The sequence below is a fragment of the Primulina eburnea genome, chromosome 2 (genome assembly GCF_022965805.1).
Source record: "Primulina eburnea isolate SZY01 chromosome 2, ASM2296580v1, whole genome shotgun sequence".
Lineage (NCBI taxonomy): Eukaryota > Viridiplantae > Streptophyta > Magnoliopsida > Lamiales > Gesneriaceae > Primulina > Primulina eburnea.
Genome location: NC_133102.1, coordinates 439506 through 453386, shown reverse-complemented (window position 1 = coordinate 453386; position 13881 = coordinate 439506). Strand labels below are relative to the sequence as shown.

Genomic DNA, 13881 nt, shown 5'->3' with positions numbered 1-13881 from the left:
GGTATCTTGTTGTCTGCTCATAGTGACTTGTCCCTATCTGCATATTGTGATTCCGACTGGGCGGCCTGCCCCATGTCTCGGAGATCTCTCACAGGCTATTGTGTGAAGCTAGGAGATTCACTGGTGTCCTGGAAAACTAAGAAACAAAGCACGGTTTCGAGATCATCCGCGGAAGCTGAGTATAGGGCAATGGCTACTACTTCTTGTGAGATTGTATGGGTTACTGGATTACTTCAAGAGATGGGTGTGTCTATTACCGAACCAGCCACCTTGTATTGTGATAACATGGCAGCAATGCATATCGCTGCCAACCCCCTTTATCATGAACGAACGAAGCATATCGAAATAGATTGTCATTTGATACGGGAAAAAATTCAGTCCAAGTTACTCAAAACCTCTTATGTTCCCACAAGCAATCAACTCGCGGACATTTGCACCAAGAGCTTGGGAAAGGATCAACACACCTACTTGCTGTCCAAGATTGGTGTTTTAAACCTCCACCAATCTTGAGGGGGAGTGTTAGTTAGTATTCATTTTATTAGTTGATATTCACATAGGCATAAGTGTGTTCATTGCATAACCCGCTTTCTTTACTTCTCTTTACTTCATTGTGTATAAAAGGGCATCACTGTACAAACGTGAATATGTGAAATACAATTGCTTCAGATATTTTTCCCTCCAGTTTTACAGACTTCAACACATATACAATCTTAATTAATCGTGTTAATTAATATTCTAAATCAAATATATATTTTAAAAAAAACATATGATATTAATTTAACGATGATGCGGTGGCTCAATTCAAAAGACATGAAGCGGGAGAAACATCGAATTCTTGACCATAAGCATTGGCACAATCTGCAATGACATCTTCTCCAGGTGTAGTCGATACCAATTCTATCGACTCCATCAATATTTGGTAACACGGCACAGAGTAACTGCAGTTTAGATTAACGGCGATTTCACCGCTCGATGTCCCATATATTTCCTTGTATCTCACATTGCTGATTTCAACTCCGGTTTCCTTCACAAATCAAGACATTGTGTTTTATTTAATCTTTATATAGTTGATTAATACATTAAGTTAATTTGCAATGCCTAAAATTAACAAGGGTAGATGAAAATCTTAAAATAATTATAAACCAAATAAAACGGTACCTCTTCTTTGCATGCGTTTCTAACGTCACAGTAATTTTGATCGATGATTATCGGATTTTGGACGGAATCGAACATCAAGTTTTCGAATGTCACATCTCGGACGTATCCTCTTCCCACCTAAAATGTTTTACATATTACAAAGTAAATTACGTAAATTGAAAATATATCCCAAGTCGTAAAAACTTGTATCTCTCAAGTTCTGTATAAAATATATAGTTTAGTAAGAAATAAGAAAGCATGTGATCAGACCGATGCAAATTAATTAAATCTTTAAGTTCTATTAACATTTTCTTATTTAAAATCAGAAAACTTACTGATTTGAAAATGCATTTACCTGCCAAGTCTTGATTCTGGCTCCATTGGTGGTTCCCTTGAAGAATGCGTCAGATATATGAATCTTCTCTACTTGCACATAATTTCCTCGTCTTCCCAGGCTTCCAATACTAAGTATTTTATGATATAATTAAATATAAATATCGATCATCTTATTTTTATATATTATAATTTGAAAACTATGTCAAATAATGAAAAGAAATACATTTAATTACCTAATACCATGACCAGGTCCACACACCACATTGTATATTTTGATGTTGGAAATTCGATCGCCAATAGAAATACAATCATCCCCTGAATTTAGTATTCATGAAATCATATCGTAAATTTATAAACATCAACTAATCAAGCAACGATTAATTCCATCTAATAAGCATGATAATTATGGTCTTCGAGGAGGCAAGGGCTTGAATTTTTGAAAATTTAAAATTTCGTCTCGTGTGATGAAGTATAATGTTATATAAATTCCACAAAATTAGTGATACACACCAGTGGAAAATTTGGAATTGGTGATGATCACATTGTGGGAGGAGTGGATATGAATGCCGTCGGTGTTGGGAGAATTTGCAGGACTCTCGATCACAACATTGTTAACCACAAAACTATCGCATCCCCTCAACAATAGGTGTGTTTGCGCGCTGTTAACGAGCTTCAAGTTGCTGACGCTGCTGTCGTTACATTCCATAAACTTCAATGCCTAACATTAATATTGTTTTGAATCACATTCCATATTAACGATTATTTGAAGTCTGCAAATGATGGTACATGCATTTTATGCTACCAGCCCATTTTTTATTTTATTTTTAGCGAATCTATACACATACTTACAGTTGGAGCCAATGTGGTGCATTGTTTCTGCAAATTCAGAAACAAAATGTTTCAAGTAAAATTCATATTTATGTTGCAGTTTGATTTATTTATAAATGTACCAATTGAGGATGATATCTGCATGATTGATCCCACCATCCCTGGCCACGCCCATCCACAGTGCCAAATCCATCTACATTAAGCCCATTCACATCCTTAAATCCTAGCCATCCACTCGCATCCTTCCCATTCCATTCGCTAGGCAGTTCCGGCCCGATAATTCTGCCAGAAATCTTTGGGACACAATTTACATGACAAACCAAACTTTACATTTTTCATAGTATTATTATTATTACACGTACATAATTTAATATTTGACCATAACCATCATGATAAAAAGAACCACCCAATTAGCTACTCCTCACAAACGAAATTAAAAAGATAAAAGAAAAGAGTTGATATTCGTGCTTACAATGAAATAGATAGTCTTAGGTTGGCATGGACCTACGAAAATAATCGGGTCGAGTAAATATGTCTTGTTCGGAGGAACAATGAATCTTGAAGATGGAATTGGTGCGGTACACGCAGCATCCCATGTCTCTAAGAATGCCTGAATTTAAAAGCACTATATATAAAATTAATGAAACAAACTTTAGCAAAATGATCCAAAAAGAAAAAAGAAAAAATGAAAAATTTTACTTGTGAATCATCAGTTCGACCATCACTTTTGGCTCCATAGTCTGTCACACTAAAATGGTCTTCATCTTTGCAGTCAAATATGCAACTAGCATGTGAAGAACCTAACGCAAAAATGAATAACACTACTCCAAACATATCCTGCATGCAATTAATTAATTTCCTTTCAAAAAACAATAGAGATTATATATACAAATATATAATCATCTTTTACAAGAATATATATTTTGGAATAGAAATGAACAAGTAGTGGAGAATTTGGTTAAAAAGTGGATTGTTTATGGAAGATATAATTTAGGGAGAGACGTATATATATATATATATATATATATATATATATATATATATATATATATATATATATATATATATATATATATATATATATACGTACCGGGGAAACTTTGTTGCGGCCAATGAGTGTGTAACTCCTATCCTCAGTATTAATGCTGAGCCTGCAAAAACGTATATATATATTAATGAATCAAAAACCAGGCCATGTTCGTATATACATCAAAAGGGGAGCAGTACCTTGAATTTATATTGGTTCGATAATATAAACTGAGTGATACATACGTGCTAAGCCATAATTAATATTCATGCGATTGCTACGTCTTCTTCGATATTAATTAATAAATAAATGGGAATTCATTTAAGTCCTTGTTCTTAAGACATGCATTTCACTGGTCTTTTAATTAATGTCCAATAGTTAATTATAAGTTAAAACAAGGTTGGTTTTAATAATAACATATGAAAAAGTTGTATTTTAAAATAAAATACAATTTGAATCAAATTAGGTCATTTTATTGACAAACAAAAGCTCAACTTACCTCTGTGAGATGAATGGTTCTTCTGATAAATTAAAGGAAAAAAAGAAATATACATATACAGGTCGAGCGAAAGAAATTTATACATTTGATCGAGGCTTTAAATTTTTTCCTTGCACACAATGCTAATCATAATTGGAGTATTGTAATCTCTAAAGATAACTTTGGTTTTCTTTTTCTTTTTTGAATTTAATTCCAGATTTGTTGTAAAGATTTTTATCTTGGTTTGACTTTGAGTGGTGTCCTTTTCCTTTCATGGTTTCAATCTTATTTTAATTTCTTAGTTTGTTGCTTGGGGATGTTTATCACAACACAAATGATAGAATTTTACATAAAAAGCTTGAGATTACAAAAAATGACACTCCCATTTTAAAATATGTTATGTATACTTTTCTCTCTGTATTTTGGTTCTTATCCTTCCATGGAAAATAATTTCTTATGGAGAGTGAATCCCGACATAATGACATTAATGTTCATTTTGACATTTTGGACAGTTTTTCCTCAAACATGCTATAATTGCTGCGTTTATTACAAGCAAAGCGATGCTTAACTTACGAAGAGATTCAAACCATTTTTCTTTCTCTTTTTTTCAATTTCGAAAATCTGAACTCCTTTTTTTTTTTAGTAGAAGTGATTGCGTTTTTGACATTGGTAATTCTCGAACACCATTATATTAAATATTATCTTGCCAGAAAAGTTTGTTCTTTTAGCCTCGAATTTCGAGGGTCGGATCCAAATTTTACTCAATTTAATACGTTTTGATCAGGTACAGAAGACTAATATTTTGAGGAAATTCAATATAATTTTGGATTTTTTTTAACCAAAGAATCAAAAGTTAACGGAACAATTGATCAGTTAAAAGTTTGTGTAGATGCAACATGCTTCCTTAATAATAATAATTTGATACAAGCGACGATTGATCTTACATTGAAATTTGTGCATGAAACTAGGCCTCCTCCATAAACAACTTCTGACTTTTAGCTCCTCCTGCAAAAAAAAAAATGCATGAAGTCGCGCCATCTTGACCAAAAATTCACGACGCCATCTATATCAGAGTTGTCTTACCAAATAACCAAGTAAACAACGAAGAAAGATGAAACTGTATGTTGAATTACTACATGCAAAAGAACAAGTACACACCTAATTCGTCTCGGACTCGAACAATATTGTCATTACCACCATTCAGGGCCGCTGGTTTTCGAAGAACCACATCGTTCTACCATGACATCACATAGTTTCTTGCCATTCTAAAAGGAAAGAAGGATGGATAAATGGGTTTTATCAGTACATACCAAGAATTTGATCACGGAAGCAAAACAAGGTAAGATATATATACTCAGGTTTCAAGGTGTTTTGTCCTTCAGGCTTTGTCTGTGTCTCCTTAAAATAAACTAATATTGGAAAAGAAGGCCACCACAGCTCCCAATTCACAAATGTTGAATACCTGACAGATCGCGTAATAATGATAATAAGTAGGTGCACCTGCTTGCTTATATGCTCACTTCCTGAGGGCCCGTGGGCCCCTTGGACTTTAAAGTTGTGTCAAAACCCATGTAGGAAATCTAAGGTAAATTGAAATTGTTTATCCAACTGTAGAGCCGTGTGTCTTGACCACTACTTAGTAAGTAGAAAACAAAAGCTCACACTTACTTCCAACTGTTTTTTCCACAGCCACAAAAGCATTTTCACCTGATTCCTCGAGCTGGTCTCCAATTTTACCTCCTGCGATCAGGTTTCTTGGAATTATTTATTGAACTAAGAGACGAATGAGTTCATGTAATCAATCAAGATGTAAAAGAAAATTTTGTAGCATGGGAACTTTCACTGAATGTCTGATTCCTCTAACTTGTGTCTTGCAAGTTGTTTTCAAAATACTCTATATGACGTTTTACGTGTTTATAAGATAACTACAATTATTTGCTATAGGTTTTTAGAAAGGATCTATAAATATTTAAAAATATGCTCCTGAAATCTCGTCAGATCTCAACTTCGATAAAAAAAAAAAATTCTCTACCCGAACTACACTTTAAGTTCATCTTCTCATATTTACCATAAGGTGCAAAGTCAACTCGAATACTCGACTATTAAGACTCACTGCCTTTTAGGGAGAAGAAATTAGTATTTTTGTCTAAAAAATGGAACTTTCGAATAATTGGCAACCAAATTGAGGACCCTCGGACGGACACACCAAATAGTAAAAATCTACAGAGATCCAACCCATCTTCCTTTAAAGCTTCTGAAACACTATCTGAAAACAATTTACTCCAAATTGAGAACCCTCGGACGGACACACCAAATCGTGAGAACAACACAAAGTCAAAAGATACTAATTCGAAGCATAGCAACGATTCATGTAAGGTAAGTCACATGTCCTTCACATTAATTTATTCATTTTATAATCGAAATACTGATCTACCATGTAGCATATATGGTAATTTGATTCTTGTATTTGCGTGTTATTGTTACATTATACAATCATTCTCTCTGAATAATATTTTTGAAGTCCTTTGCATGGAAGCCAGTTATTTCTTAAACTCGAGAGTTATTTAATTTAGGAAATTAATATTGTGTTATACTAAATAATTTTTTAAATGAAATGTTAAAACTTGGGATTTTAATAATGAAACATGAAATTAATTTGTTTTCGTATTAGTGAATAAGAAGATTAAAAATTATTGTTTGCATTTGTTTAACGTTTCATCTTTGTCTATGTGATTTTGTAGAAATATTTTTTTGATATTTATGTGTATTTATTAATTAGTTTAATTATTCACACACCATCCAATATCTAAAAAAATGTCACTATACGGTACAGACCGAATTGGGAATAATGATCCTTTCACCTTGGTGTCATGCAAGAATAGCTGAGGGATAATTTTTCCGGCCCAAAAGAAGGATTATTATGAGAAAAAAATGATAAACAAGAAGGTCCAAAATAAAAATTTATTTAGATATGAGTTTTTTTTATCAATTAGTTTTTAATGTCGAGAAAACATAAGGGACGAATTTGAGAAACATTACAAAACATTAAGGAGCAATTTGGTGGCCCGAAAAGAAGAAAGACTATTTGGGAAAAAACTGCAAACTGAAAAGACCAAAGTGGGTGTGATCCCACAAAAGGTTTTTACAAAAACATTGTATCATACAATAGTGTAGAATATGAAAAACAAAATTGGGTCCTGGGTATCAGCTATTCTTGCATGACACCAAGGTGAAAGGAACAAACATTTGAATGAACAGTAAATATTTAGGTACAATCTCCACTTCTCAGACTTTGTAATAGCTTCAGATATCCTACATCTTCAGGCTTAATATACCTGCACGTATGACAAATTAGCCAAGGAAAAATACTCACAAATTAATAGAGATTTTGGGGTCAGATCAATAATCAATAGAGACATTTCATTTTCATTACGAATAAATATAAGATGGTCAAAATTAATAATCGTCAATACATGATCAAACACAACTTGTACATAATGCCATGCGGATTTGTGTTGGAGAACATAGTAGTACAAGCATTATCAGCCCCAGTGTCAATAAGGGCATCCATTAGGGGATAGAAGGATATAACAGTCAAGTGGAAGCATGAAGAACAACATTGCTGCTTGCTTAATGAAATCTAGCATTATATTTCTACTTGAAACAAGGCATTGCACAAAAAAGATTGCGTCATATGAAATGAAAGATAGCATACCCATGGCGAAACAGGAAATCAATAATCACCAGATTGCAATTTGCTTTGAAAAAATCCGTGCTCCTTATGATATTTGCAACTTGTGTCACAGGAACTAGCTTAAAGCTTTCCACTTCTTCATCTACCGTTACAAGAGGAAATGAGTTGATAAAAAAGCTTCTTAGTTGGCTCTCTGTTTTTTTTTTGAGTGGGGGCTAGAGAATTTCAAATGCCTCACCTTCATTTGTAGGAATAAAGTCCTCCGGAAGCTTTAAATCATAACAGAAAAGAACGTCTCTCTTGAATCTATATCCATCGACGTCCATATAAGATACAGCTCCAACTGCTCTAGCTCTGAGTTCAGAAAATCAGACACAATTCATTAATTTATTCACCGAGATGATTATCATAACGATTCAAATGTAAGTTTTTGATTCTTTGTACAGCAAGATAATGAAATGAAAAGCTTACGTGCTGGATATGGATCTTGGTATCCCTGCTTCTTCTTTACATTCCTTTACTAGATTCTCCTCACAGGAGATTCCATGTGGCTGCATTTGTACGAATGTGTGTGACAATATGGAAAATAACAGTTTGGTAACTCACATTTTCCTGTGTATGCAAGTTGCAAAACCTTGCAATTGAAAATCATAATTATATTCATATTCTCTATAATTATTAAGCATTATCCTTATAGGCAGCTAGATTACAACAAAAGCATCCAGAAAAAGAAAACAAAACGGAATTCTTGTTTTGGAGAAAAGTACTTCGTCCAGGTGTAACTATAATGAATCAAAAAATCAATTGCCAATTTTTACTTGCTGTTTCTCAACCCATTATTACTGAAACAAGATCTCATTGAAATTTGAGTGGTCATCTATACTTTGACTTAATTGTTGTATTACCATATCAATTTTTTCTTGGCATAAACTTTGATGATATTTACATATTCTTTTCTATTTTGGTGATCTTTTATCTGGTTATTGTTTTTCTAAAATTTTGTTGCCACATATACATAAAAGTTCACATATACATATTGATAAACATATAGATAAAAGAAAATGTGCGTTTAAGTAAAGAAAATTAATTAATTATACGTTTCAATTGAAAATGCAAAATTTTAAGAAATTTTACGTTCTCTTTATCCTTTTTTAATTCTTTATTCCATTACCTTCCCTTTTTCCTTAGTTGTTTTACTCTTTGTTCTTGCATTTTCCTTACTCCTACCCCTTTCAAGTTTTCGGTTTTTTATAAGTGATCGGTGGGTAAGCATAGTTTCGTAACACAAAAATACAAATATTAAATGAATGAAAATTTCCAATGACTGTATATCCAGCTGGTGTGTTAAATTGTACTGATCCCGAAGTAATTTTAAAATATAATTTTTAACCATGAAATAGAGAGGCCAATAAGTACCTGCCCTCCAGCAACCATATGGTCCAGCTTCCCCGGAAAAGTGGGTTTAGCTTTACTTCTCTTTGCTATCCATAGGTATTTCTCACCATCTCTTTCAACATAACCATTCATATGCACTCCATAAGCCTAGCATAAAAATACATTATCCAAAGAAAAGAGCATCAGGAGCTGAGGTCTACTTAATGACATGTAAATAAAACAGTACTCAGACAATGACGAACACAAATTTTTTGGGTAATAAACAGAGATTGCTGGGTTTACATTTTGGAAGATGAGATATTCATTGAATACAAAAATGCAGTAACCTAAATGAAACTCAAGCTTGCATTAACAAAAATTAAATATAGGATATTATACCACCTTTATTCCAAAGTATGGCGCTGCCGCACGCTCTATTGAGAAAAATTCTGGAGTCCCAAAAGAAGACATGACAGGATACAGCTGCAAATATTAGAATAAGCCAAAACATACAACAAGATGAAGATATATCATATCTGTTTCTGCATATCCATACAGTGATAGCACATTCTAAATACCTCATTCCGAATTCCTGGTATAAGCTCTTCACCCAAACACTTGATTGTGTTGCCCACAGCTATTGTCCTATCCTCATATGTGCTCAACCTAGTATGTAATGACACATAGTATCCAAAATTGAGGCCATAAGAGGTGTCCTCTGGAAATATAAATGTTTCTTCAAATCTCCTCAAACAGTGAGCAAATCTGTATATGACATTGGAAGCGACCGTGTCATAGAAAATTAAAATACAGCACTTGAAACAATTGCCCATGACAAGAAAAGCTCATAGTCTAAATTGTTTCTGCAAAACTGTGATTAAAATTTAGAAGAGACGAGTTCTAAATTTTTAGTTCACTGCTTTAGGCCAAATTCAAATGATTAATTATTTATAACTTAATCCATCAAAGGCAACACGATAATCTAATTTCAACACCAACAAAGCTATAAGCACCAGGATTTATCACTTGAAACTGTGACCTGAATTAATCAGCACAACAACGAACAGACTGTGTGAGAAGGCAGTGTAAATACCCCTTTTTCGTACATTATCTATCATTATTTTATAGCTGAACCGGAAACAGCTATTAGACATGTGAGGACTGAGGGGACACATTGCACATGCTGTATATCAGATTATCACCAAATCATGGTTATCTCCCATGAAACGAAAATTGAGCGCTTGAACATTAACGCAATCGCGACTTCAAACATAATAGGTTGTGAAATCCTAACAAAATTAAATCTTTAAGCTAAAGCCGTAAATGGCAAATCATCTACTATGCTATTGGGGTAATGAATGGACATGCCCGATATTTTATGAACCGAACATTATCAATATGAATTCTTGAAGCTACATAAATTCTGTGGACACGTGAGTGCGTGTGTATAAGCGATTTTCAGAACCAACACAAAAATCGATAGCTCAATTGAAGATACAAATTGAGAAAAAAGAGATTGTTACCTGTTGTGAACATAACCAACAGTATGTTGTTCTACAACAAAAGGGACGAATTCACTTTGCTTTTCCTGAAACGCATCCCACAAAAACATTAGAATATACAACGATACATAGAAGATGAAAAGATGTAGGGTATGAGAACGAACAGCATCGCGGTTGCAGAGGTTAACTTTCTGGAAGAAACCTTGGAGATGAGAAGAATCAGTTGTCTGGTGCGGTGGGGAGAATCGAAAGACGTCGTCCCAGGTGAAGGCACAGGCACTACTGTGGAGTTGATATGCAGAAAGTGAAGAAGAGCGAAGTGGAAATTTGAGCTTCCTTGTCGGGATTGTCAAGAAATGAAAGAAAGGACTACTGCTTCCCATTCTTCAATTGAACTTGTATATCAAATTCTAGCCTTTTCTTGGATCGGAAATCTATTTTTAGCAAACATTTTTGTAGTTTGAATCTTCTGCGATTGTTTGGTGAGTGAGTTTATTATTTCTGCCGAGTAATGTTTTCGTATATCTATTTTTATTTGATATTTCATATTTACTGAATCGAAACTGAAATTTCCATTGAAATAACAACACATTGCTTCTATAATATATCAGCTTAGTAAGATGAATTTGCCAAATTGAAAACAAAAATGAATTATTAGTCTTTATTAGATGTGGACTGGGCCTATATAATTAATAGACCCGACCCAAAAGCCTTGCTTTATGTCTCGTTATCACATTGCATCGGACCCAATCTTTACCGGAGGATTCTACATTTTGAGGTATGAAATTTAACCTAGTTGAGGTTTTTCATTTTCGCATCAAACGATATTATAAGCATTAGAAAATAATTGATTGAGAGGTGGAGAATTGTAATCTTCCATTAATTTTTTGGCTATGGATTTTAAATTATATTTATATTCAATTTTAAATACGACAGTATGATGCTTTGCATTTAAAACTATTTGAATTTGGTATTTCATATTTACATTGTCTGGTTGAAGGCGATGTGATTGAAAAAGTTGACTTATGGGACTTGGTTATGATCATTTTGTTTTGATTTGTTAGATTTCCGTGGATTTTATTCTTATCAAGATGCGTTCATTTATTTGGATGTTTTGTTTTAAGATATTTTTTATGTCAGTCCTTTTGTTAATAGATATACTGTCAAATTGGTTATGTAGTAAAATGTATTTTTCTTCTTTTAGACTTGCATCAACGACTTTGGTTTATTAAGTAATTTTGAAGAAAATTTTATTGAGAAATTAACAAAGTGAGATGAGTTAATTTAGAAAGATAACTATTTCCATGAACCACTAGATAAATTCATAATGTTCGCTCAAATATGGTAATCATGGCCCTATAAATCTTAACTGATGAGTTTTGTCTTGTTTAATGTATACATTTCAAAGCAAAGCTTCTCACATCTTGTACATAAGGAACACCGTCGTGTTGCTATGTGGTTTATATGTTGTGCGGTAGATAACATATTGATGGTGGATTGTTGTTTCGTCATCAATGTACATACCGTAAATTAAAACATTGGGTATTCGTTCTTTTGAAGTGTGGATTGTTTGTTGGATGCTGACCTGGAAAACTTGAGGGTCAACATCTTTATTTCTCAAGGATAGGACAATATCATCTCTTTGTTCTTTGCTTATTAGGAAGTTTTATCTGTGGCCCTCCACTGTACTTTGTGACGAAACACATGAGATTCTTCTAAATTTGATCCTTTTCATCTTCAGTATATTGTCTTACTAATGGCTTCGAGAAGAAACATACCACCTCCGCATGACAGGCATATTACACCAGCTCTAGAAATGACTCATCGTGGTCTGTTGCCTGCTGTCTCCCACTCTGTGGAGCCACTTTCTCATGTTCTTTTAGATAAAAAAAAATTGGCCGACCAGGCTGCAGAAGTAGAACAACTTTCTGAAGATAATCATAAATTGGCATGTAGTCATATGATAATCATGTGATGTAGCGTTGAGAATGAGTCTCTTTCATCAGAAGCTAGATCTTGAATTAGGTTTTTATATTGTTTATAAATTTAAATTTGTTTTAATGATTAATGAATTAATTCCAGAAGCAGTTTTGAAAACCTTCCTTTACCCAAATAAATGTTTTAGAAAGGAATTGGATCATAGTTCATACGAACGAGCGTGGTTCATTGGTAATGATTTTGTTTGAAAAAAAAAATAGGGAGTTTGTGAAATTATTATAGGTTATAGTGAAAATAGTTGCAAGTGTTATGATTGTGCGCAGCTGTGAAGTTGATTTTATTTAACTTGAGAGTGAATTGGAAACATTCTCATGTTTCAATATCTGTCTAATATTTGCTATGTTCAACTCTGCAGACGAAGGTTGTGTATTATGAAAAACACGGTGGTCCGGAAGTTCTTCGAATAAAAGAGCGTCCAAAACCCACTGTTAAAATTTATGAAATTATGATACAAGTAGAAGCGATTGGACTAAACGTAGGTGACACTTGGCTCGACAGGGTGTCCCTTTTCATCAGTATGGTTCCCGTGAAGGTATTGGATATGAGTGTTCGGGGAAAGTTACTGTTGTTGGCTCTAGCACATGTGAATTTAAAGTGGGTGATGAGGTGAGTATTAGTTTATCAATGATCGAGTAGTTTATAGGTTTTTTATTTATCACATTTAAATAATTAGGTTTATTGTGACTGCATTTTTGTTTTCTGTTTATACAGGTTTGTGCGAGTCTTCAATATGGGGGTACATATGCAGAGTTTCTGGTGGTTCACGCATATGATGTTCTGCGAATTCCTTCAGGGGTTTCCGTTGTTCGAGCAGCAGCATTGCCCGAAGCATCACGGTTAACTATTTTTGCTCTTTCAGTATTGAAAAATGTCACCCTTGACAACACAATCTTGGTATTTCCTCCTTTTTTTAAAAAAAAAATTGATATTTATTATTGACACAATATCAAAACATTAAAAATGTTAATTTTGAGAGCGATTGCAGATACATGATATTGCAGGAGGAATTGACTTTATTGCTATTCAATATGTGAAGCATATTGGTTGTAAAGTATTTGCGGTGGCAGATAATATTGTTTATTATTTTCATTTTGATTTAATTTACCCTATAATATTGCGTTTTAACCATTCATGGGCTTAGGCATTTGTTTATTTCAATGCACTTGATTGGAGAATTTGGTGTATTCGAGTTATCTATGATTAGGGAAAATAATATGGTAATCTAGTGTCTCATTTTAACTTGTGTATGAATCCACTGAACTATCGCGCTAATGCTAGCAATATCACAAGATTTTTTTTTTTTTTAAGGCCATACCATACCGGGCAAGTATGATAACTGAGTAGTGGGGACAATTCTCTTGTGTGAATATAATGGAGATTTGGAATAGATGGAGTTCATGTTTTACATTAGAATGTTGCCTTCTCAGAAAGTTAGGGATCGTTGACTTCTATCTCTATAACCACTTGAGTTGACCTACTGCTCATGTAATGGCTAAAAATAGAACTG

General features: G+C 33.6%; 2 protein-coding genes and 1 long non-coding RNA gene across 12 annotated transcripts in view; 1 reads left to right on the top strand and 2 right to left on the bottom strand.

Moving 5' to 3' along the window:
• LOC140815897 (nudix hydrolase 20, chloroplastic-like) overlaps positions 1–12355 on the bottom strand; it is a 41763-nt gene extending 29408 nt beyond the window's left edge. For 7 of the 10 annotated variants that reach the window (XR_012114472.1, XR_012114474.1, XR_012114476.1 and 4 more), the window contains exons 1-5: positions 10541–10910; positions 10398–10462; positions 9453–9639; positions 9277–9357; positions 8917–9042 (exon numbers count right to left, since the gene is read on the bottom strand). Coding sequence is in view for 4 of the 10 variants with exons in the window: in XM_073174954.1 (XP_073031055.1) it covers positions 8917–9042; positions 9277–9357; positions 9453–9639; positions 10398–10462; positions 10541–10759 (678 nt within the window). In the remaining 6 variants the exon portion in view is untranslated. Of the gene's footprint in view, positions 1–6890; positions 7142–7521; positions 7643–7738; positions 7855–7971; positions 8052–8916; positions 9043–9276; positions 9358–9452; positions 9640–10397; positions 10463–10540; positions 10912–11961 lie in introns of those variants that run through there. The other 3 variants (XM_073174926.1, XM_073174934.1, XM_073174917.1) reach the window with 3 other exon arrangements.
• On the bottom strand, positions 705–3492 carry LOC140824423 (polygalacturonase QRT2-like). The gene is made up of 10 exons (XM_073186015.1): positions 3392–3492; positions 3001–3138; positions 2774–2911; positions 2424–2594; positions 2323–2349; positions 1984–2191; positions 1707–1788; positions 1493–1601; positions 1159–1275; positions 705–1024 (listed from the first exon to the last, which is right to left on the bottom strand). Exons 2-10 carry the CDS (start codon positions 3133–3135, stop codon positions 797–799), a joined length of 1215 nt encoding a protein of 404 aa, XP_073042116.1. The 5' UTR covers positions 3136–3138; positions 3392–3492; the 3' UTR covers positions 705–796.
• Positions 12356–12609: 254 nt separating the features above from the next.
• Positions 12610–13269, top strand: LOC140815930 (uncharacterized). The gene is made up of 2 exons (XR_012114480.1): positions 12610–12980; positions 13086–13269. It is a non-coding gene; the product is annotated as an uncharacterized lncRNA (long non-coding RNA).
• Positions 13270–13881: the final 612 nt, after the last annotated feature.